Below are 25,980 nucleotides of genomic sequence, written 5' to 3'. Positions count from 1 at the left end.
GTCTACCCAGCTGGAACTGGAATCAAACCCACTCTTTTGAAATTAATCTGAACCACATGCTAGCCATCTAGCCAGCTGAATTAACTGGTCCCTTTGCCCAGTCTATATGAAGAATTTAGTCCTCCACAATCACTGTAATTATCCTTGTTACATGCTGCTCTAATTTCCTGACTTATACTGTGCCTGACACCGCAACTACTATTAGGGAACCCATAAACTAAGCCTGTAAACCAACAGGGTTTTATGGCTCTGGTTGTTTCTTAGCAGTGCCTAAACTGATTTTACATCTTGATTTTCTGAGCAAAGATTCTTTCTCTCTACAGTCTTTATCGCATCCTTTATTATTAGGGCTACCCCTCCTCCTCCTCCTCCTCCATTTTGCCTACCTCTTCTAAAAGTCACATATCTTTGAATATTTAGCTGTTGCTCAGTTGATTGCATTGAGTCGCAATGTTCTGGGCTTGAGACCCATTCCATGGCTTGACCACAAAAATTAAGGATGACACACCAGTGCAGTGCTGAGGGAGTGCTGCACTGTTGGAGGTGCCATCTTTTGGACGAGATGTTAAACTGAGGCTCCATCTGCCTGCTAAGGTGGATGTAAAAGATCCCATGGCAATATTTCAAAGTAGAGCAGGGAAGTTAATACAGAGGTGTCCTGGCCAACATTTATCCCTCTATTGATATCACAAAAACAGATTATCTGGTCATTTTCACCTTGTTGTTTGTGAGAGTTTGCGGTGCTCAAATTCGCTGCCACACTTCCTAAATTATAACAGTGACTACACTTCAAAAGCACTTAATTGGCTGTAAGGCTCTTTGAGATGTCTGATGATCATGAAAAGCACTATGTAAATGCGAGCCTTTCTTTAACCTTGGTCACCCTGCAATCATATCTCTGTAATGCTTATTAGATCAAACTCATTAATGTCTTTCTGCTCAATTAATTCATCTACTTTGTTGCAAATGCTTTGCACATTCGAAGATAGTGCCTTTAGCTTTAACTTTTTCTTCCTGATTTCACCTTAGTCACTAATGCCCTATTACCTTTGTTAAGCTCTCTGTCCCAATATTTTTACCCAAATCGCTATTCTGCTCTACATCATTGTCATTTCCCCTACAGTCTTTGAAGCTATCCTTTCCTGAATCCACCCAGTCAGCCAGTCAGGATATCTACACATTGTGGTCAGCGGTTCGCAGATGAAAGTTGGTGGAACTGTTGAGTATTGGGTTTGCATTGTGCTCTTTTACTTCTGAAACCAGTGTTCAATTGATTGGACAAGTGTCCTCTCTGTTAGCTGTTAAGAGAGTTGTTTGTGAACTGACTGGAAGCAGTTTTAAACAACAGGAACACAGCACATAACAGGCTTGTTGGTACTAATGTCCTTTCCCTGTTCCTAAAAACACTTGTTTTTCATTCAACATCAAATTGACAATCAGATAGGTTTCAAGATAGCAGGTACAAAGTGTAAATATTCACACTACATTAGGATGTTTTGCTGTGGAAGTTAAGGTATAGACGGACTTTTTCCTACAGCTGACCATACTTTATCAGCCGCTAAGTGTTTGGTGTGGTCACTGGGATACATGAAAAGTATCTGCACAAAAACGAAGGGAACAGGAGAGAAGTGAAACTGAAATAGATGGAACAAAACCATCATTAAACTGCCATAATTATGAAATGTCTGGTTGTTTTTCTCACAGTTAGGCAGTTCTTTTCAGAATAATGGGAACAAATAGCTTGCACGTGAATCAAGTTTCAATATAATCAGCACTTACAAAGCTGGCTGAGATTTAAGTAAAGGTTATTGTTCTCCTTCATGGGAAAATGTACGCAGTCTCTTCCAACAGTTTTTACTCATACTGTCTTGTACAGTGGAACAACCTCACTGGCATTTCCCTAACACCTTGACCCATTGGCCATAGCTCATGTTGGTAGGTTAATTTGCCGTGGGGGGCATCACAGCCTACCCCAATGCTGTTCTCACCAGACTCACATGGGCCACTAGTTAACTCTCAGGGCTGGAAATGCTTTTCTTCTTCCACGCCTCCTCCCCAGTCTCGGGATAGTGAGATAAGTTGTTCTGCTCCTACTGCTGTCCTGGTTGATATCCGCTGACCTGGCAGACCATGGACTGAAGCTGGGCCTTCTTTGCCAGTGTACTTCAGTACCACAACAGGCTCCCTATTCATATTAAATGGGGACACAACTGTATAATTATTCTTCTGTTTTCAGGGTGACTATAATCCAATCCATGGTGGGAAGTGGTCAGTAAGTAACCTGCGACTGTATCTGGAAAGCACACAGGGGAAGGATGTGACTAATAAACTCTTTGATGACATTCACTGGATAGTCGTTCACTCACTGAAGGCTGTTGCAGTAAGTACATTGAGTAAAGGTTTCTTTCAAAGGAAGTGCTATTTCTTACCACTTGTCTTTGTATTCAGGTATATGCATCATATTTTCCCCTTGCATCTGGACATTTTTTGTGCCAAAAGCAGGAAAAAAATTAATGCTTCTTGGTAAAGGGAAAGTCACTTTGAGTTGGTATGCATAGGTTTATTGTTCGAGCACTGTGTTTGAAGGATTCTTTCATGTTGTTGACTTGAGATAGTCATGTAACTCTATATTTTTAACCAGAAATCTTTTGGTTCTGTTAGTCCATCATAAATCTCTGTTTTATGATGACTCACAGCCCCCTCTTTCGGTCAGCTGAAGCAGTGCTGAACAAGAAATAAAAGCTTGTCTGGCCATAATAATGGAAGTGCAAGCTCAGGTGACTTCCCTAAAAGAAAGCTTTGATGATAAAGAAAACTGTATGCAATATTATTCCAAGGCTACCGCACCCTCTTAGGTTTGCTTTCAACAATTTTTTGGAATCCTGAACCATGTGCCTATCACAAGGTGGCAGCACTTTTTTATGTAGTTCGCTGACATATGTGCAAAATGCTTTTGGAATTTTCACAGCCAGTAATGATTAATGATCGACACTGCTTTGAATGCTACGGATACGACATCATCATTGATGACAAACTGAAGCCATGGCTCATTGAGGTAATGACCGGATATGATTTGACAATTTTTTAAAAACAATTTTGTACCTCAGTTTTCTACTTATGTCTTCTTGTGTTGGTTTGCATTCTAGGTGAATGCATCCCCTTCCCTTTCTTCTACCACTGCCAATGACCGCATTCTGAAATACAACCTCATCAATGACACCTTAAATATTGTTGTACCAAATGGTGAGATGCCAGACTGCAAATGGAGCAGATGCCCACCAAAGGAAGCACTTGGACACTATGAGCTCTTGTAAGGTTTTGGCCTTTAGCTATGTATTACACCTTCCGATTTCTTTTGTTCTTCCTTCCCACCATCTTGGAACTTTTGGTTCTGATAGCTCTCTACTATTTCAGCCAGGTAACCATAATCCACATGCATCTGAAATACTGAAACCACCCCTCTTCCCCTCCCCTCACCCCATGGTTATATAACCTCATACTTGTGTTCAAATTTAATAAGGCACCTTGAAAAAAAATTTGGTTGGTTAGATAATTTAGGGGATTAATGTGGCCCTGTTTGTTATCATCCAATGCTGTTCTCACTCGGTATCCACACGGACACTTTACACTTAGGTCAGACTGTAGCACGCTCTGATTTTTAACTAACTCAGCAAAGGTCAGAATCTTTTCACCAGAATAGTCTATTGCCTTCCCAATCCCCTGACAACTTTCTCAATGAAATCTCTGCCCTATTCCCCTCGCAACGCTACTCCAGAGTGAGTCCTTGCCCTCTGTGATTTTAATCATCATTTAAACTTCCCTTATTTATTTCTCCTGAAATCTGAAATTTTCTGGTTTTCGTTAACTTCACATTGCACATCAATTCCCCCATCATTGTTTGTACCATTACCTGAGGTCTCACCAGTTCCGAGGAAAATACTGTAATCAACTGTGTCATATTAATATATATTGGAAAAGATTTTTCTTTTAAAATAGAGGTTTAGTCTGTGGTTGTGTCTTAATTGAATTAAAGCCAGCTAGTCTGGGTGCTTTGATATGTACTAGTTTTGAGATGTAAACAGAGAGGTAGTTAGAGAGGTTTAGTTCAGAGGTTGGTGAGACAATAATAATTTACATTCAATGGGTTGTGCTAGGTATAACTTCAGCAGTTTTGTGTGTGCAGGGCAGAGGCAATGTAAGATCAAAGCCTGAAAACCTACCACTGTGTCTGCAAGGAACCAAAGTGAAAGGAACCTCATTTTGAATTTGTAAGGCGAAAATGCTTTGCCTGGTGTCTGGTTAAGTCTGTGGGTTTCTGTTGCCTTAATGGAGATTAGTTTGGGATTTGTTAAAAGTTATGATCGTAGTAATTTGTAGCCATGAGTAAATATATAAAATATATACCTGTGTAAATTAAGTGTTTCATTTAATGTAAAACCTCAAGAACTAGTGGTCTGATTCCTGAATTTAGAGTTGTGTCTCAAACATAACACTTATTATAGGTTATGACAGTTGTTAAAGTTTCCCTCTGGAATTTTTTTAATAACTCAGTTTTACCAACTGCATCGGTCATGACACCTGTTTCAGCTCTTGCTATTTAAGACAACTTCATGTGTGTGCACCAATGCTTGCGAAGTCTGAACGGGCAGTAATTAGTGCTAAGTTTTATTCTAAATTTTAAAAACCAGCTTTCAGATAGGTATTTGCCTGAAGTATTTTGACTCTTTCTTTCCTCAGATATGATGAAGAGCTGGCACAAAATGATGGTGTGGAATGTGAGGGGAAGCCTCGTGTTGGGCCTTCTCTCAACAAAGGAAATAGATTGAAGGATATCAGAAAGCCTTTTTCAACTTGGAAATAAAATTGGTCTGATATTAAGCATGCGAACCAGTGTTCATTCTCCCACATCCACATAGCACAAAGCCATTCCAATCACAGTATTAAACTTGTATAATTTTTTGAAGGATATTTCTAGACTAAATTGCTATGTATTTAATACACATTGGTACAATTGATATTCCTGAATTTACATTATAATATTGCAAACTACTTTCACTGAATTCAAGGGACCAACTGTTTGATCAACCTGGCAGTTACTATGCAAAAACTACCAAGTTATTTGTTTGGCAAGAGGATTTAAAATTGTGGATTTACTAAATTAAATATGATGTTCAGAACCTTCACATGGCATTAAACTGTAATTACTTTTGTTTTTAACATATATATGACCACTGAAATAAGTCATAGGGGAGCAAGGATCTTTATGAAGCTCCAGGCTAATGCATGCCTTGTAACTAGAGTGCTAAGTGGTGAAATAAAGGAGCATTGGAAAAGCATGGAAGTGTCAACTAGCTAGTGAAGTAGTATATCTTAATTTGAACATGATGTGCCATCACTTAGCCAAAGATCTATTGAAGCTGGAACACTGAGCTTTGTATTGTATGCTGTCCCTATTGCATTACTGGGGTCTGTGTTCCCAGTCTATTGTGTAGTGACAGCAGGAATTGTACTCCCTGCATTACGTTTGTAAACACTTAATATACTAGGAGGCAGTTCCTGTTGGTACTTATGAAAAGTATCTTCATGGTATTATTTTACCAGCTTTTTAAGTATTCCTAAGATCCAGGTACAGCTGTCACATTGTCGTTTATGGTTTTGGCATTTGACCCCTAAGCTGTGCGCTGTTCTGAAATCTACTGCAACATCTTTTAAGTTGTCCAAAAATATGGCTTATAATAGAAATGTGCACTGTTTATTATTTATTTATGTATTTATTTTCAGCCAGAATGTACCTCATTAAATCAAAGTTGGTCAATGTTTTGCATACTCATCTACAACTTCCAGTAAAGAGAGACCATTGAGTTATTGAACTAAACTACATTTCTGGGTTTGTTTATTTTTCTTATTCAACTGTCAATTACTCTGTTCAATGTTTAATGTATCACTGCCATGTTTGCTTTCTGCACAAATTCATCACAGTGCCAGCAAAAGAATTACATTATTCCCTCTTCTCCTGCCCCACATCCTACAACTTCCATATTTGCATTTTCAAAGGGGGATTGTTTATTTTTCCCCCTAATTCAAAAATATTCAAATCAATTTCAGTTCCCTTCCCAGCACTTTAGTTGAGATCAGCTAACTCAGCAAATAGGGGAATCAAATCAGGGAGCCTCTACTCCATATGGCTTTGTGCCACACTAAAGTTCATTTAACAAGCTATTGAGAACGATGGCTATCCTATTACATACAAACATTTTGATGAGTGTCACTGGAGCTTGATGTCAGCCTGGCCCAGTGATAGCCCTTTTGCCCTCAGAGTAGGGGTACATGGATTACGTATTGGTGTGCCCCTTTGATCTGAACTCCTGTTTTCCATTTAAAAAACATGATTTGGACATGGGCATAAAAGGAGTGATTTAATTCTTTTATTTTAAAAAAGGCTCATGTTTTTGTGGAGAATGTTATATAACAAACTTCTGGGTACATTTTTGGACTCCATGAGGAATGACAGCAATATGATGTCATTTTTTTGGCTCGTGAAAAAAAATTAGTAACCCCTTTCCTGGTATCACTTAGTTGGTTTTTCATTATTTATATCTTTTTTAATGAGATACTCAAAACAATATATTACTCCCAAATAAAGCCCAAGGTATTGCACAAGTTTAACATTACATTCTTGCTTTTATATTCTATGCCTTAGTCTACAAATTCAGGGATTCATTTAACAAGTAACATAATCCACTTACACTGCCACACTTTAATGACCCGTATATCTGTACACCAGGCTCCTTGTGGTCTTCTCCATTTAAAATCATACCATTTCAGGTCCATTTCCTTTCAAGATATATTACGTCATATTCTCATACATTAAACTTTATCCGCCAGTGTAAGGCCTTTGTAAATGGTCCCTCAATTTATCAATTAAAAGTTGAATTGTTCCCTTAATTTTAATCTTGCTGTTTAGTTTTGCAGGTCAAAGTGTGGCAGCACAGGTGATGTTTTTTAAAACAAAAATCCCTGTCTTTGTAGCTAAAGGCCTAGAATATTGAATATAGAATAAGATAGTGTCTATAAAGTAAGGGTAGCCCCCAATAGAAAACCCAGTGGATGGCATAGTGGTATTGTCACTAGTAATCCAAAAGACCCAGGATAATGCTCTGGTGACCTGGGTTTGAATCCCACCACAACAAATGGTGGAATTTGAATTCAATAAAAATCTGGAATTAAAGGTCTCATGATAACCATTGTCGTAAAAGCTCATCTGGTTCACTAACATCCTTAAGGGAAGGAAATCTGCTGTTCTTACCTGGTCCAGCCTACATGTGACTCTAGACGCACAGTAATGTGGTTGACTCTTAAATGCCCTCTGAACAAGGGCAATTAGGGATGGACACCCACATCCCATGAATATTAATTTTTTTTTCCAGGCTGAATAAGTTCCCATTTATCATCCAACCTTTGCATTCTGCCCCATTTGTCACTTTATCCACACAGCCATATTCCCATTAATTTCATATGTCTTTATTCCCATCTGTGCTTTACTGTTTTATTCCCAGCCGGTGATTGGGATTGCACCAAGCAATCTGATGGAACAAAAGACTAATTTGTCTCTTTTATAGCCAAACCTTAGTTCTAATGTTTAATTTGTCTCCCTCAAACTGAAGTTTTTATTTATTCATTCTTGGGATGCAAGCTTTGCTGGCAAGGCCAACATTTATTGTCCATTTCTAATTGCCCTTGAGAAGGTGTTGTAACTGATAGCATTGTGGGAGTATCTACATCACCCGGACTATTAGGTAAACAGTTCCAGGAATGGGAATATTTCCAAGTCTGGATGATGTGATGTACAGGTGGTAGTGTTCCCATGTACCTGCTGCCCTTGTCCTTCTAGGTAGGAGAGCATTGTTGGATGGAAAATTTTCCACCCAAAAAAAAATCAACTTAGACAAATGCAACTCAAGTCAAATAAAAATATTTGAGTAAAATGAATAACGAGCATAAAAGCAGGTTAATGTTTTTCAATTTACTTTATTTTACACAACAAATTGTACACATTTATTGAGGCTGTCCACGACCACGGCCAAATCCGCCCCTCTGTAAAACAAATGGAACAGTTAGCAATGTGAAAACTTTTGAAACACATCACCAACAGAGCTTAGGAAAACACTAACTCACGATTCACTCAATATCTTGTTACTACATAGGGGTTGGTAATAGGGATAATACACAAATTAGTTGTAAGCATTGGTGTTTTAGTAAATCTGATTTTACTCCATTATATGTAAGGAAAAAGATAATTAAGTTTAGTACTTCATTAGATCAGTCCAATGGTTTTAGATTATTAAAGTGCGTCTACTGTACAAGTGTGTAATTTATTTTAATAATGCAATACACCTACAACTAACAGCATTAACAATGGACATATTCATTTACTTGGTGTATGGACATTGCATATGTGCTGTAAGAAATTATTTCATTTTCTTGAGCCACTGGATCAAAAATTTTCAATATTTTTTCCCCCAGCTGGGAAAAAATAATACTTACAAACTGGAATTCTGTAGCTGCACCAGCACCAGCTTCGGCCTTCTTATCTGAACCAACTGTAAAAACAAAGATATTTATTACTGCATTCCTGCTGGAATAGATCAAAACCCAAATCGCTAGCAATCACTGTCTTTGAATCAGTAACCACCTTAGGATACTCTTTTGCAGTAATGGCCCAGCTAGCAACTTGAAGTAGCAGCCTAATACCAGAAGTCCACTTCGGAAATGAATCTCACCCACAGGGCAGATGATTCAAGGTAATCTAACTCAATGTGCTGACCGAAGCAAGTAGAAAGGAAATTGGATTCAGTTACCTTCAAATTTAAAAAAAGGGACCCAAAAGCTCTAACATTTCACCCAAGCTGCTTCTTGTATGAGAACTGGTCTTTGATTGTTAATAGATTTTGTAGGATGCCTTTCCTAGCCCTTCTGTTAAGTCACCATCCAAGACCTCTGCCTAAGTTAATACCTAACTGAAAATGACATCTCCAACAATCATGGAGTTTGTGTTAAGCAAAGCTTCATGGAGGCCCCATTCCCACATGAATGCACCTCTATGTAACCTGATACACCTACAAACGCAGTTTATGTCAAAAACAACAGATACATATGCCAAATGAAAACACTAAAGCAGTAAACGTGTGAAAAGGCTGCTTTTTTGTTGATTCAATATTGCTGCAGACAATCCAGGGATTGCACCTGTGGATGAATGGGAGGTTCCATGCTGCTCCTCACACTTGCCTGCCTTAGCCTGCCAAAATGTGACAAACCTCAACTTTTTAAATATCCAACCGGCACACTCAATATCAAAGCAAACAGTTGTTCAGGGAAGTGGGAACACTAAAGTTTAACTCGGGAGTTGCTGTCTGATAATGACCCATAGTATCACAGTGGATGCAGCAAACAGGCACTCAATTCAGCATTGGAAAAAAGCTGTTACCTGAAGCTTACACCAGGCCCATTCTCAGTAACTATTTTCCAGATAAGCCCATGAAGCTTCAACAACCTTACCACATCTTCAAAGCCCTACACCTAATTTCAAAAGCATAATGAGAACTTCACAATAATAGTCAGAACGGAGCAAATAGAAATTCAGAACACTCCAATAAGCTCAAGAACTTTGTCCACAAAGAGTGGAAGAATTACAATGAACCCGATCTCTCAGACAACCCATCTGCATCAGCTGGATCAAGACATGTTGTGGACAACCTTGACAAAGGTATGAAAACAAAAAAAAAAAAATCATCTCTTCTGGATCCAGGAAAGCCTTAAAGCATTCATGTCAAGAACTGCAGGAAATTTCACTGCATGGCAAGATATCATCCTGCCAATGCCAATATAGGCGTGAATAACATCTAGCCAAATATTAAAATAAATAACCAACACCCTCCATAGATTCTTACAAAATGCCTGATCAGGTAAGGATGCAACCCAGTTACCCAGACTCTACCAATCTGACAGAAGGCCTGTACATGACTTAAGATCTATTAGGGTCAACCCAACCCCTCCCCACCTCTCAATCTGACCCTAAGAGTTCAGATCTTGACCATGTAAAGATCACCAGGGACAGGGAAAGATCGTGTCTTTTCAAGAACTGATGTACAAATTCCAACTTACTCTGCAGGACGTGCTTACCTACTTTCAATCAAGCATCCCGTTCAAGAGCCAGTGATATGCATTTCAGCAAGAGCCAAGCCCCTCTGGAGTTATTCATTAACAAGCCCATGACATCCATAAAGTATCTGTTCTCTGTGCGCTGTACACCCTTTCATTGACAATTATTGAAGAAAAAGGGCCACAAAATAGAGAGGTAACTACAGTCCTATTACTCTCACCCCAATCCATGTGAAATAATGAAATTAATAGAAATAAACTCAAAACCTTACTGTAAATTAACCTAGTAATCAGCAATCAGCTTACTTTAGAAGGGTAATATCCAATTGATCAACCTTCTGGACTTCAAGAAACAACCCAACTGGCCTGTAATAAGCCTGCAAATGTTGCTTAAGCCTTTCAAAAAAGTATTTGATAAAAGTTCCCCTGAAAGGCTACTAGTTAATTAAGCTCAAAGCAGATCTCCAGTAAAACTTGAAAATGGAAAATAAATTGGCTTAGGGATAGAAAACAGAAACTTGTGATCATACAGCACTATTAATATATTGGTAACAGAAATATTCAGGTGGACAGGGAGCAGGGTGCCCTGGGACTCATTGTTGGGGCCACTACTGCTTCTAAATTATATCAATGACCATTAGTTAAAAACCTTCATATCAATTTGGTCAAGCTTGCAGAGGGTACCAAATTAGATGGGGCAGTGGAATCAAAAGTAGTTCAGAAATTACAGAATGAGTTAAACAAAATGCTTTAGTGAGAAAAATGGCAAACAAAATTTGGCATACGTAATTGTAAAGTTCTGCACGCAGGAAGGAAAATAGGGTGCACACTTTCACCTGTTTTGGTTCCATTTATAGTGCAAGAGACCCAGGAGTTTTAGACTCAACATGTTCGACCTCTGCTGAGCAGCAATCAACAAAGTCATCAGAAGAATAAACCAAATAGCCAAAACAGTAAATGTCACAGGATATTATGTACAGTACCCCGGTCAGATCAAATTTAGTACTGCTTCTAGTTCTAGTCGCCAAGCAACAAAGAAGGTGTTCAAGCTCCTAAGGCAGTGGAGACAAGATGCATGGTGCTGATCTGAATGGCAAGGGGCCTCAGTTTGATAAAAGGAGGCAGCCAAGTGTTGATTTTAGAATTATGAAATGCATTTACAGGAACGTAAAACATTAATTTGGAAAACGATTTTAGATTATAACACAGGAGCACAAGTTCAAAAAGAAATTGCATACTGCAACTGAAGGAACTAATCCAGGTTCCATTACATCGTTTCCAGATTAGTTATGGAGGACATTACTGACACTAGTCTGCACAGAAAGCCGCATGCAAATTAGTAACCCTAATTACTAATTTAGGTTACTCCACATATGCTGCGTAACTAATGGATGCACTAATGCCCTGGATTATGCCCCTGAACGGAAGAAAGTCCAAGGATGTTAATTATATAGACCAAGAGGATTTTATAAAGACCCGCATAAGACATTGTTAAAATTGAAGATCATGGAATTGAAAGCAAATTACTGACCTTATTAGGAAATTCAAAGGGGCAGGAGAAAGAGCAGGGAGTAGAGATAATGGGCAGATAGGAACTGACAGGAGCCCACAAGGATCTGTGTTGGGGCCTCAACTATTCACTGTATTAATTCAAGATTTGGATGATGTGATAGAAATCCACAAATCCAAATTTGCTAATGACACAAAGATATAACAGCGTGGTGAGCAAAAATTACAAAGAGATAGATTAAGTGAATGTGGCAAATTGATTTCAGCGTAGGCAAATGTGAGGTGATCCACTTCGGACCTAAAAAGGGTAGAACAAGTGATTTCTAAATGATGAAAAGCTAGAAACAGCAGAGGTCCAAAGAGACATGGGGGTCCAGGCATATAGATTACTAACATGTTATAAACAGGCATAGAAAAGGGTGTAGAGGTCATGCTTCAGACATTCAAAGCCCTGGACAGGCCACACCTGGAGTACTGTGAGCAATTCTGGACACCATACCTTAGGAAGGATAAATCGGCCTTGGAAGGACTGCAGTATAGATTTACTAGAATGATTCCCAGACTCCAAGTTTAAACCACGAAGAAAGATTATACAAACTGGCTTCAGGGTGAGTCAAACAAATGTTTGAAGCTATTCAAGGGAAACACAGGGTGGATCGAAAATTATTTCTGCTTGTTGGCAGAATCTAGGATGAGGGAGGGGGCACAGTCAAAAGAATTGAGTCAGACCTTTCAGAAGTGAAATTAGGAAACACTTCAACAAGCAATGCATGTCAGAAATTTCCACAAATGGGAATCAATGCTACAGCAATTAATAATTTAAAAACTAAGATCGATAGATTTTTGTTAGCCAAAGGTATTAAGAGATATGGGCAAAGGTGGGTTATATGGAGTTCAGTTGCAGATCAGCCATTGAATGGCAGAAGAGACTCAAGGGGCTAAATGGCCTACTCCTGTACCTATGTTCATATCATAACTGATCAGTTATAGTTTATACAGCACTGTTGAAATTTCACTCACAACCACTGGAATCCACAGTTGTACCTATATTAAATCAACTTTACTTCTTAACTACCTGGCAGCATTCCCAATTGTGATCCAACCGGAATTACAATTGTTAACATTGGATAGAATATGGCTTGGGTTTGAACAGTTAAGAGTTACCCAATAACTCCTGTATGAGGCTGATATACGGGGATTTCCCACTGTCTTGATGTGTAAAGGCACTGTCCCCAGTCTGTATTACTTAGACACAAAAAAACAGAAGTTTTAAGATTCATCCCAGCAGTACAGGGACAGCTGATTTCAAGCCAGGGAAGGAAACTGTCACATTCAAATATTGCCATTAAGATCCCATTAGAACATAGCCTAGAAATCATACTTTAGTCTGAGGCCCCTGAGGCAAGGTGAATATCATGCCCCGTAAATGCAGGTCCTATTCATACCCAAAAATGATCCAATTATGCCAACTCGGTTTCCTATTAGCTAACCAATCCTCTATTCATGTTAATAGTGTTAAAGCCTACACCATGAGCTCTCAATTTTGTTTAGTAACCTTTAATGTTGCACCTTGTCAAATGCCATAATTTCCTACAGTTCTTGACATGAATGCTTTAAGGTCTTCCTGGATCCCCAAATCCAAGTACACCACATTCACAGGTTCCCCTTTATGCACGTCGCTTGATACTTTCTCAAAGAACTCCAATAAATAATAGTCAAACATGATTTCCCTTTCACAAAACCATGTTGACTCTGCCCAATTGCATTGAGATTTTCAAAGTGTTGTTCTATAACCTCCTCAATAATAGGTTCCAGCATCTTCCCTATGACAGATGTCAAGCTAACTGGCCTGTAGTTTCTTGCTTTTCATCTCCTTGCCACCTTGAACAGGAGTTACATTTGTTATTTTCCAATCTGATGGGACCTTACCAGAATCTAGGGAATTTTGGAAAATTAAAACCAATGCATCTCCCATCTCAGCAGCCACTTCTTTTAAGACCGGAGGAGGAAGTTCATCAGGACCTGGGAACTTGTCAGCTTTTAGTTCTAATAATTTTCTCAGTACTCTTTCCCTGGTAATTGTAATTCTTTTAAGTTCCTCCATCTCTTTCACCGCGAGGCACATTTATTAGATGCAAAATCTCTGTTCAATTCATCCACCATTTCCTTATTTTCCATTATTAATTCCCCAGACTCCCTCCCTCGCTCAAGGACCAATGTTCACTTTACTTATTCTTTTCCTTTTTAAACGCCTGTAGAAACTCTTACTAATTTTATATTTCTAGCTAGCTTTCTCTCATACTAATTTCTTCCCCCCTTTTTTTTAAAGCTATTCTTTGCTCTTCTTTATATTCCATCTAATCTTCTAACTTGCCAGTCATCTTACGGAATTGTATGCTTTTCTTTCAATTTGATACTACCTTCATCTTCCTTAGTTATCCACAGATGGTGCAGCCTTCCCCTAGTCTTTCTTTCTCACTGGAATGCATCTTTGCTGAGCGTTACAAAATAGCTCCTTAAAACGTCTGCCACTGCATCTCTACTGATCTATCCCTCAAACTAATTTCCCAGCTTACTTTAGCCAGCTTTGTCTTCATAACCTCATAATTGGCCTTATTTGAAGTTCAAAACACTAGTTTAAGACCCATCCTTCTTGAATGCAAAATTCAATCATGTTCTGATCACTGCTACCTAGGGGTGCCTTTACTATGAGTTAATTAATTAATCTTGTCTCATTGCACATTGCCAGGTCTAGAATAGCCAGCTCTCTGGTTGGCTCCAGCAGGTGCTGTTCTAAAATATTGTCCTAAAAATACTCCATGAACACATCTTCCAGGAGTCAATGGACTTCTAGACTCTATGTCTCCAGGTTTGCAATTTAACAAAAGAAAGCTGACAAGACCAGTTATCCACAAGATAAACGTGAAAGACCACCATCTATCTCCTATTGTGTAGTGATGACTTTGGACTGCCGAACTACACCGGTTGGATGATGCCAGTATGTGATCAAAACCAGCTTGAGACAATGAGTTTTGTCTACAGATTCAGAGAGACCAGGGCAATCCGCAGAAAGACACCAAAGAGACCGCAACCGCAGAAAAGGCAGTGTCATCTTTGCCTTGTAAAGAACCATCAGTCGTCAGCCAAATTAGCAGCAAGTCATCAAGGAGCTGAAGTACTTAACCTGTTCCAGTTTCAAAGTTCAGCTGAGAACCAACTTCCTAGATATCCAACTACAATAAACCTCATAACCTGCTGTGAAACCTTTGCTTCACAAGACCCTCACTTCAACTTTGAATCATCAAATCCATTCAAGAAGCCACAGGCCTGCCATGTGGGAGGCTGGAAATCGTAAATCAAAGACTGAATTAACTGTGATCTGTAAAAGTGCACTATCTTTATCTGTGTCCAATCTTTGTGTGTGCCTGTTTGCGTGCGTGCTTGAGACAGAGTGTGTGACACTGCATAATTTGGGGTATGTGAGAATAAATAATCGTTTTTTAAAACTCACAAAGCTTGCTGCTGAATTATTTGATTGGAATACACACTCCAAAAGTAAGAAAAGACACACTTCTCTCCCGACAAAGCATACTGATTACAGACAGTAAGAGAGCTGATACATTCTGTCTGTGACTGAGAAAAATCATGAGAAGGTATAATCCACGCAGTTAGACATTTGTGCACATGGAGTTACATTTAAAATTAACAGAATTCATAGGTAAAGACAAGATGACTGTGCAGGAGTTTCTGTTTACACTAACAGAGGAAAGATTACACACTCTGGTCTTCGTTTCTATTCATAAATTTCAAGGAATTTACAAACACAAAAAACTAAAGATTCTGGAGGAATCTAAGGTTTTAATTTTGGGCTCATATAGCAAGAGTGTGACAGCAAGTAAAATTCAGGTATTCTTTAAAAAGACAGGGCAAAGGGAATACATTAGCTGGGCTAAGTCTACTATTTCTTGAATTGATCAATTAACTGCAGACAAACAATTTAAAAAGAGCAGCCAACTTTTGCTGTCAATAGCTGCAGTTCTTAGAATATACAGATACTTAAGTTCTGATTTATAGTCAAAGAGGGAAAGTTCCTTGGAGTGCTGGAGGGGAAAAGAAAACAATCCAATTTGTTCCATTATCTATGAATTTTGTGCCTGGATTCAGAAAACAAACTAGATTCAGCCACATTACCCAGTTAGATATCATCCACACAATACCATTGCTAACAATCAATACTTACGAGGAGCAGTCCGCCTGTAAGTGTCTCTGTCAGCTTCACCGCGAAGACGAGCTGGACGGTCCTCACCCAGACCTGAAAAATTTCGTAATGTTATCACTATAGGCCAGATACTAGATTTTAAAATGTCAGTGATCTGGTAATTGCGACTATAACACAAATTTTCTTTAAAGACAAAAGATTAAGAGTTAACTAATTTATACAGCACTATTCATGCCCTCAGCACATTCAAAAAGTGTTTCAGAAATAATGAAGTAAACTTAAGTGTTTGTAATGTAGGTAGATTGACAGGTGTCCAAACCACCAAGGCCCAAAACAGCAATTAAACAAATGACAAGGTAATCTATTTTAGTGGCGTTGGTTGATTGATCATACTTCCCCAACTTTTCTCTAAATGTATACCTACCCCAAAAGTGAGGTGCCACGGTGATGAAATTTTCATCCCTCAATAAAAGCTAGTCTAGATTATGTGCTCAAAATCAATGGTATTGAATCCAAATCTATGAACTCAACACAATTAGAGTGCCACCATTGAGCCAAGGTTGACATTAAAACAAGAGCTGAACCATCACAGATCTTACAGGAGTCCAACACTGAGCAAAGAGTACATAGCACTAAACACAAAGCACCCATCTAAACAACACAAGAGCTGATAGTATAATTAGGCCAGTGGTGCAATCCAAGCACCTGGAGATTTCACACTGTAGCCTATAGACCCTATTTAACTGTCCCAAAAAGCCCAAATGACTCATACAATGTGTGCCTGGAAGAATGGGGAAATTCAAATAGTAACAAATATGAAGTTACTTTTCAACTTAGCTTAGGATGAGAATGCTTTGGAATATCTAAATTTAAATAATGCAATTTAATTTAAAGAAATACAATCTTGTTTTAAAAGTATAACATTAGGTCATGGCAGAAAAATTGTGCCTCAATATGCACTGCTTCAACTGGGTATTTTGTATCATTGTTCATTAGAACCTTGGGGGCCACTAAGTTGCTCTAGGTGACAAAGATTGGACAACCCTGATTTAGATGGACAGAGTCTTGGTATAAAGTAGGTTCTGAAATTACAGCACACAAAGAAACAGTTTTATGCTGTATTTAAACATTTAATATAGCGCCTCACCACATTTCAAGAAATGCCTGAAAGAACTTAATGTACTGTGAATTATTTTGAAATACAGCAACCTCACAGGTAAAGATTTGTTTGATAAACACTGGCCTATGAATCAGGGATGCAAACATACTGGTATCACCACCAAATTGGGACACAAGTATGAATCATTGGCAAAATAAATTGAGCACCATGTACTGCCAATCAATTTCACCTGGGTGATCAAAGAATTTTAATATTTGGGGAATACAAAATTTCAACTGCTAAAGACTACTGATCACAGCAAGGTTCAAGTTATTCATTGACTTCTTTCCTGTACTTATATACAATCTATGACCAAAACAGGCTGCAGATTTGTTAACCGGCCTTCGTCAACCCTCTGAATTGGCTGCTTTGATGTGCATGAGATGCTCGAGTACAATTTCACTGCTTGTGGGGAAGCATCTGGAGATTGGAACTCCCAGGCAGCAGTGGATCTGAGCTGTACTGCCATTTATATTTCTATGTCATCATGCCATCAGTTTGAATATAATGCATTCCCTCCAAAGCTCGAGTTCTCAATCTTTGCTCGCAGGAATGGCACTGTGCAGACATGAGGCATGTACCACCAGGAGAGCTACTGTAGCAGTTGATTACACAGCAGCATCAGCACAGCTCTATAAAGTTTCTCATTTACTCAGCATACGGAGACATTAGGAGACTAGACCATTCAGCCCCTCGAGCTTCAGGGCCGATCCATAGCACAACTCCAACTACTCAATTTATTAAGCCTCTAGTTTTTTGGGGGGACAGAATTCCAGATTTGCACTCCCCTCCTTGTGAGGAATTACTCCTGATATTATCCTCCAGGCATTACCCGTGAACAGCCTAGCTTTAAATTTTAACATTATACACCCCCCACCCTGCACCATTCTGGGCTGATTATAATATATCTAATTCATAACCAACACCTTTACTATTTCTGTGATGACAAAACAACTTTATTTTGCTTTGGACGAATACACAACAATAACAGGGTGAAGCCTGTTTTGAGTTGTGTAGGAATCGTGTTACACAAGTAACTCTTGCCTTTTCAGCTGGAACATGAGGCATGATGCAACTCAAGAGAACGGCCATATTAGCACAGGCACAATCTTACCATGAAAAAGTACAAAACCATTACCAGTTTCTCAATACAGTATGGATCTTCTCTGTCTGCAGCCTCCAGGGTAGCAATCCTGATGTCCATCTACCCCCAATTTCTTCATTTTCCTTACCCCCCGACAAGTTCATTTTTCCCGACAGTGAGCTAAGGTGAATGTATTCAGCCCCAATCCACGTCACTTTAAAAGATACTTAAGACAGGATTCTAGAATGAAACGCCCTAATGAGAAACCTACAGCCATTATTCCATATTTCCCGATGAGAGTATGTTAACATTAGGCACATAACTAATGGGATAGCAGCACTATGTAACAAAAATAGTTTATAAAGTGCCAAGTTTAAATTTATATAATGTGAGCTCTCGTCAAGCTTGGATACCGTTGACAATGGCAGGGTTAAACAGCAGTAAAGTTTTACCTTTAGGTCTTGGCCTGGCTGTCTCAGGGCGGGTCTGGCGACGTAGAGTAGCAGGAACAATTTCTGGAGGAAGGTGAAGGTAGTCACGTAGGTACTGGATGCCCTCATTTGTCAAATACCAGTAGAAGTGTCGCCAAGCAAACTGCTCCTTTACGTAACCGCGAGATTTCAAAGACTGCAGATCAAGAAGAAACAATTTAGTGTCAGGTTTTTGCAACTTCTTTCATTGTATCTGGCATTCAATGTGTCTTTCAAATTGATTTCTTCATATTTAAAATACATAGTGATTCAGAATTCTGAAATCACTAACTCCAATAAAGCAAACTAAAGGGACTGATTTGCGACTTTCAGGCTGAAGCTGTAATCTACCCTGTTGCTCCAGTATCCAAAGTGTTTTTTCCTTTACCAGTCCAACCCTCAAGTTACAGGTTCATGTATTTTAATGGATTTTGCAATGCAACTTCCCTAGATCCTAGCATGTTAATATTAATGAGTTTTTAAAAATTCTTTCCTGGAATGTGGATGCTGCTAGCTAGGCCAGCATTTGTTGCCCATGAGTAGGTGGTGCTGAACCACCTTCTTGAACCTCTGCAGTCCACATGGTGTAGGTACACCCACAGTGGTGTTAGGGAAGGGGTGCCAGGATTTTAACTCAGCAGTGAAATGGGGATATAGTTCCCAGTCAGGACGGTGTGGAGGTTGGAGGGGAACTTGCAGGTGGTGATGTTCCCATGCATCTGCTGCCCTTGTCCTTCTAGTTGGTGGAGGTTGCGGGTTTGGAAAGTGAAGTCAAAGGAGCCTTGGTGAGATGCTGCAGTGCATCTTGTAGATGGTACACATTGCTCTTACAGTGCATCGGTGGAGGAGAGGGTACCAATGAAGCAGGCTGCTGTCCTGGATGGTGTCGAACGTCTGGGAGTGTTGCTGGAGCTGCACTCATCCAGGAAAATGCAGAATATTTTAATCACACTTTTGATTTCTGCCTTGTAGGTGATGAACAGGCTTTGGGAGTCAGGCGAGTTACTCGTCTTGGAGTTCCCAGTGTCTGGGAACCTGCTCTTGTAACCACAGTATTTATATGGCTTGTCCAGTTAAGCTCCTGATAAATGGGAACCCCCAGGATGCTGATAGTGGGGGCATTCAGCGATGATAATGCCATTGAATGTGAAGAGGAGATGATTATATTCTCTTGTTGTTGCAGATGGTCATTGTCTAGCCCTTGTGTGGTGTGAAACAGATATAGAAATATCTATTTCTTACCACTTGAACCCAAGTCTGAATGTTGTCAGGTCTTGCAGCATACGGACACAGACTGCTACGGTACTTTGAGTCATTGTGAATGGTGCTGAATATTGTGCAATCATGAGCGAACATCCCCATATCTGATCTTATGATGGAAGGAAGATCAATGATAAAGCAGCAGAAGATGGTTGGGCCTAGGGCACTACCCGGAGGAACTCCTGCAGTGATGTCCTTGGACTAAGATGAGTGACCAAAAACCACAACCATCTTCCTTGTGCTAGGTATGACTCCAACCAGCAGTTTTTCTCCGGATTCCCATTGACTCCAGTTTTGATAGGGCTCCTTGATGCCACACTCAGTCAAATGCTGCCTTGACGTCTAGGGCAGTCACTCTCACCTCACCTCTGGAGTTCAGATCTTCTGTCCATGTTTAAACCAAGGCTGTAATGAAGTCAGAAGCTGAGTGGCCCTGGCGGAACCCAAACTGGAAATCAGTGAGCAGCACTTTCAACTGTTATGATGGCAGGTGGTAACTGCCAGGCTGACCAAATCCCAAAGGGAAACTTGGTTAAGCTATCAAAACGCTTTGCAATTTATATTTATTACAAGAAGGTGTGTGCACTGCAATCAGAAGTAAAGATTCCACTACCACTTTAGAAGATTTTAAATATTAAATTAAAACATTTATCAAGAAAGGAAAAGAAAACTTAAACACACAATGTTAGTTACACAGCTAAATTTAGTCTTACAATTCCCCAAAAGATATCTACTTAGCTAGACTCACAAATAAACACCCTTTTCCAGACAACAATCCCTCTAGATCTTTAAAAAAATCTAGCAATATTACCGCAATGCACCCACTGTTGCTATAGGGCAGGTATTTCACAGGCTTCTCTCTCTCACTTGACAATGGAAATCCAAGGCTTGCAACAAAACCTTGCTTTCTGGAACAAACAAACACTTCTCTGGGGTGGCTAGAGGCTGCTTACTTCACCGGCCACACATCTCATACAGCTTCCAATCTTTCCTTAAGTATGCTTTTTTCCTTTCATTATTAAACCCATTATTCTTAATTTTCTTTGGAAGTTACCTTTCCAAAAATATAAAAATCTTTCATGTCTTTACGGCCACGACTTAGGGGAAAAATAGACTGAATAACTTTGCTTTGTTCAATTTTGATCTTTGCCAGTTGCAAAACTTATTCTTTTCATCTTTGAAATTCAACAGCTAAAAACTTCTCACCCATCTTCCAATGCAAATTCCTATTCATGTTGTATTTACCCGTATCCCATTGTAGCTTCTTCATCTCCATTTTAAAATGCCTGCTTTTACACCCCCACTACAAAATGCCTGCTTTTACACCTAACCCTTTGATGATTTAAACTTTGCAGTCTGACTGTCTTCAGTTTAAATTACTCTCACACACACAGCCCCCACAAGCCTGCTTCACAGTTCCCACAGCAATATTGGAAAAAATGATATTTTCTTTACACAACGACACCTTCTATCACTCTGCTGATGAGAGGGGGAGCTGATGGGATTTTAATTGGTCAGATTGGATTTGTCCTGCTTTTTGTGCAATTGTCCACATTTTCAGGTAAATGCTAACGTTGTAGCTATATGGACCGGCTTGGCTAGGGACATAGCTAGTTCTGGAGGACAACTCTTCAGTACTATTGATGAGATATCATCAGGACCCATAGCTTTTGCCAAATCCAGTGCCATCAGCCATTTCTTGATAGCACATGGAGTGAATCGAATTGGCTGTGATACTGGGGCCTCTGGAGGAGGCCAAGTTGGATCATCCATTCAGCACTTTCGGCTGAAGGTGATTGCAAATGTTTCATCATTGTCTTTTGCACTGACGTGCTGCGTTCCCCCATTATGGAGAATGGGGGCATTTGTGAAGCCTCCTCCTCCACTTAGTTGTTTAATTGTCCAGCACCATTCATGATCGGATGTGGCAGGACTGCAAAGCTTAGGCCTGATCCGTTGGTTGTGGGATTGTTCAGTTATTTTATCACACGTTTCTTTGGCTGTTTGGCATGCAAATATTCTTGTGTTGTAGCTTCACGAGGTTGACACCTCAAGGTATCCACTATAGTCATCAGTTTGCATTCTTTCAACTGTAGTTTCTTAAACTTATTAACACAATTTTTAAAAAATTAATATGCAACAACCAAAATAATCTGCCATCATTGCAGCATTTTCCTTTGATAGTACTTGCATTTAGGCAAATTTTCCCCCTGGACTGCAGGAATGATAAAGAATGGCAAATGCTGCAATGAAGAGATATTTCTGTGATTACTCAGGGCTGCTGCAAGTAGATTCTTCCCCATCAAGTTTCTTACCTTTTACTGTTGCTTTGTGTCAATTTTGGCTACAAACGATGAACTCTATGAACTTTGAACTGTATGACTCTCAGCTATACGTCCAAATATTCCAGATTGCTCTATTTCCTGCTGATTGTTGCTTTAAAAATACATATCTAAGGACTTTGGACAATGGAACATTCTACCCATGGGTCTAGAATATCCCAAAAATCACTTCAATTATATCTTCACAAAGCATGAATAACTGACTGGCAACTGGCACATACATCCCATCTTATGATTACTTTTGTAAAGAAGAATTGAATAATGCAGGACAGCCTGCAATCATGCTGGATTGGAAAAAGCACGCAAAAAGCTGCCCACGCTTTTGTCGAAACCATCAGTTATCAAATGTATGCTGATGACCCCAACTCTACCTCACCACCATCTCTCTCAACTGCTCCACTGTTTCTAAACTGTCAGAAATTTCCTTCAATTAGACATGGGGAAAGCTGATGCCATTGTTTTCAGTCCCTCTATAATCTCCATTCCCTAGCCTAACTCCATCCCTCTCTGGCAACTGTATGAGGCTGAACCAGACTGCTCACAACACTAGTGCCCCATTTGCCCCCAAAATTAGCACCCAGCCATATACCCACACTATCACTATGACTGCCAACTTCCATCTCCATTTCACCTCCCAATTCTGTTCTGCCTAAACTCACCTGCCGCTAAAACCCTTATCCATGCCTGTTGCCTTTAGACTTGGCTATCCAATGCACTCCAGGCTGGCCTCCCACATTCCACCCTCCATAAACTTGAGGTCATCCAAAACTCTGCTACCCATGTCCTTATGAGCATCAAATCCTGTTCACCCATCACCCGTGCTCATTAAGCTACAATGGCTCCTAGTTAAGCTACTTTTCGATTTTAAAATCTGTGTGTTAAAACCCTCCATGGCTTCGCCCCTCCCTATCCCCATAATCTCCTCCAGCTCTATAACCCTGAGAGTTATTTGCACCTCTCTAAGTCTGGCCTCACGAGCTTGCACAATTTTAATCCCTCAGTCCTTTGCAGCTGTGCACTAAACTGTCAAAGGCCTCACCTCTGGAATTCCCTCCCTACACCTCTCTGTCTCGCTTTCCTTCTTTAAGGTGCAACTTTAAACCTACCTCTTCGGCCAAGCTTTCAGCCATCAACCCTATTATCTCTTTGCTTTGCTCAGTGTCAAGTTTTGTTTTATAATGTTCCTATAAAGCATCCTGGGATGCCTTTTTATGTTAGAAGTGCTATATAAATAGAAGTATTTGTTGAAATACGATACCTGCATGGCCTTCATTACGTGCAGGTTAGGGACATTCTTGTCTGCCAACTCTGGATGTTTTGGCATATGCACATCCTTCTTAGCCACCATTACCCCCTCCTTGAAGAGGAGCTCATAGATGGCAATACGATTCTTCTTGGGCATCAGCATCTGAAAGACAACAAAATAAGGTCCTTCAGTATCTGAATTCCACACAATCTAATTTGCTTGCAGCCTAAATATTGGTTAATCTCCCCAATATTAAGACAAACTATACAAATACATTCACTGTAACTTTTACATCACGTATGTCAAGTATAATCCAAAAACTTGTTACTGCCACTGAAAACTGTGAATTGCTTTCAAAACACCGAATTCACAATGATGCTAAGACAAAGTAAATGAAATCATGATATACAATGCTGATTTTAGATTTGGTTACATTTGCAGATAAAATATGTGTAGTTTGAAATATATACTATAACAAGGCAACCAAAGAATAAACTTGAGAATACGACGAATCCAAACAAGTTGGCGTCTTCTGAATCGCGTTATTTTTTGAACGAAGTGTTTTTTCCCTCAACGCTCATGGTCTGTATTAAAATTAAATGCTCAGCATCCACTGTTACAGAAACTCATCTTTGAAACTACGGTACAAGATGAATACTTCAAGCTGGTGATGCCAGGAAGCCAGCATAAAATATTAACTCAATATTAACGGTAACTGTACAAAATAAACACCTTTACGACCACATTACGTTTCAGGGAAACCTGTTCCTGTAACTTTTATTCAGTCAATTGATACTGCCTGAGGCCTAACCTCTCTATATTACCACAACTGAGAAGCAACGTATAAACTATCCCAATTAATACCTATGCAGATTTAGAAATGATTGAGTGAATAAATACAGATGACGTATCTGAACCATTGTCGATCTCCTGAAGGTTAATATTATCAGGATGTTAGAGATATTTAAGGATTTGTATCCTAACGCTTCACATACCTTGAGCACTTATGGGGCTAAAGCAGGAAAAGACAGAGCATGCGCGCTCGCAGCCTCTTCCTCCTTCGGTGAGGACCTGAGCATTGGAGTCTGCGCCGAGCGCCTGAATAAAAATAAAAGGTTCTAATTTTCGAATAATTAAAAAAACAGCTTTTGAGCCTTGCAAATAAATGGACTGATTTAATAGATTGGAAAATAACGATCTTTCCTATCAGAGTAAAACTACGGCGAGTTGGTCAGCTGGTTTCCTAAGGGGAGCCGTTAGGCCAGATTTGAGGAGGTAGGCGGGAGGAGGTAAGGCGGTTCCTGACTTTTGTCTGTGTCTGTTATGGGGTCGGGTTTGAGGAGCGGTGTTATGGCGAGGATGGAGAATGAATTTATTTCCCATTCGTTTAATGGGGGCAGGGAGAGACAGACAGACAGACACCTTCGACCGCCGTGCCTGCTGGGAGTTGTAGTTTCCTTGATTCAATTGGAGCAACTGGATAGAGAGAATGGCATTTAACAACAATTCAGGCTGCCCAGTATAACATAGCAAATCCACTCAACAGCATGGGAACAAGCAGGAGCATGATGGAAATCTACAATAGAAAGTATAATATAATAGAAAGTATAAGATCCTGAAGTATAATATAATAGAAAGTATAAGATCCTGGAAGCACACAGCAGATAAAGGACAGGCTAACCTTTCAGGTTATAATTGTCAAAACTGAAAGCAAAAAATTGAGAGCTGTGCTTTTCTTTCCCAAGAGTGATTCACATAAATAGGAACATTGGAAAGCTATAGGTCTAAGAAAAACTGCAATTCATGTGGCTGGTGCCAAAATCTAACAACACCCCTCTTCCCCTACCTGCCACTCAATTGCCCAGTTCCATCTGATATCTGGAATTTCCTTATAGCTGCTTCATGCATTCAACTCATACAAATCGGTGCTTCAAAAAAAAGGCTGACATTCCCCCAATACCTAACCATTCAAATAACATCTGATAAGTCAAAAGCAGTACTGAATTTATTCCCATAATCCACTCAGCTACTCTATACCAATCACAGATACAGCCATCTATGATCACTTCTTTGTATTACTCTCCACGCACATTCCCCTTCCACCTCCTCATTTTACCACTGGAAAACTATCGCTCAATTCATTGACAACTGCACTTTCAAAATCCCAGCTGTCTAGCCATTGGTGCTGTTTTCTGCTGCTACTGATTCCCTCAAGTGCACCCTTACTCCAGTCCCCAATAAACCCATTAGTCTCTCACTTGGTCATTCCCCCGGCATGGCCTTCATCTCTGGTTCGTTAGGAGATGTAGGATTGACAGGATCTGGCAAACAACTGTTAACCATTCACAGCCAGATCTGGCTGGAGCAATGAAGCACTATTGGGTCCTGCTCACATCTGCTTAAGCTGCTCACATTCCAGGATCATCCTGGAATGCAAAGATAACCCCCAGCTTCTTTTCTCTACTACAACCACTTTCTTAAACCTCTCTCCCCTGCCTTCTTCACCCCTACCTCCAACAATAATTACAAGAAG

The 25,980-nt window shown here is 39.7% G+C and overlaps 2 protein-coding genes across 3 annotated transcripts in view; one reads left to right on the top strand and one right to left on the bottom strand.

The window, feature by feature from the left end:
• The window catches only part of ttll1 (tubulin tyrosine ligase-like family, member 1), a 72,355-nt gene extending 66,477 nt beyond the window's left edge, over positions 1 to 5,878 (top strand). For both annotated transcript variants that reach the window (XM_078546753.1, XM_078546752.1), the window contains 4 exons: positions 2,237 to 2,380; positions 2,969 to 3,055; positions 3,147 to 3,310; positions 4,738 to 5,878. In XM_078546753.1, coding sequence (XP_078402879.1) covers positions 2,237 to 2,380; positions 2,969 to 3,055; positions 3,147 to 3,310; positions 4,738 to 4,861 — 519 coding nt within the window. In that variant the 3' untranslated portion in view covers positions 4,862 to 5,878. The remainder of the gene's footprint in view (positions 1 to 2,236; positions 2,381 to 2,968; positions 3,056 to 3,146; positions 3,311 to 4,737) is intronic.
• Positions 5,879 to 8,012: 2,134 nt separating this feature from the next.
• On the bottom strand, positions 8,013 to 24,596 carry rps10 (ribosomal protein S10). Its single transcript, XM_078546759.1, has 6 exons — positions 24,443 to 24,596; positions 23,460 to 23,609; positions 18,582 to 18,756; positions 15,908 to 15,979; positions 8,545 to 8,600; positions 8,013 to 8,094 (listed from the first exon to the last, which is right to left on the bottom strand). The coding sequence occupies exons 2-6, from the start codon at positions 23,607 to 23,609 to the stop codon at positions 8,056 to 8,058; spliced, it is 492 nt and encodes a 163-aa protein (XP_078402885.1). The 5' UTR covers positions 24,443 to 24,596; the 3' UTR covers positions 8,013 to 8,055.
• Between the last annotated feature and the right edge of the window lie 1,384 nt (positions 24,597 to 25,980).

The sequence above is a fragment of the Cetorhinus maximus genome, chromosome 8 (genome assembly GCF_964194155.1).
Source record: "Cetorhinus maximus chromosome 8, sCetMax3.hap1.1, whole genome shotgun sequence".
Classification (NCBI taxonomy): domain Eukaryota; kingdom Metazoa; phylum Chordata; class Chondrichthyes; order Lamniformes; family Cetorhinidae; genus Cetorhinus; species Cetorhinus maximus.
This window is presented reverse-complemented; position numbering and strand designations above follow the sequence as displayed.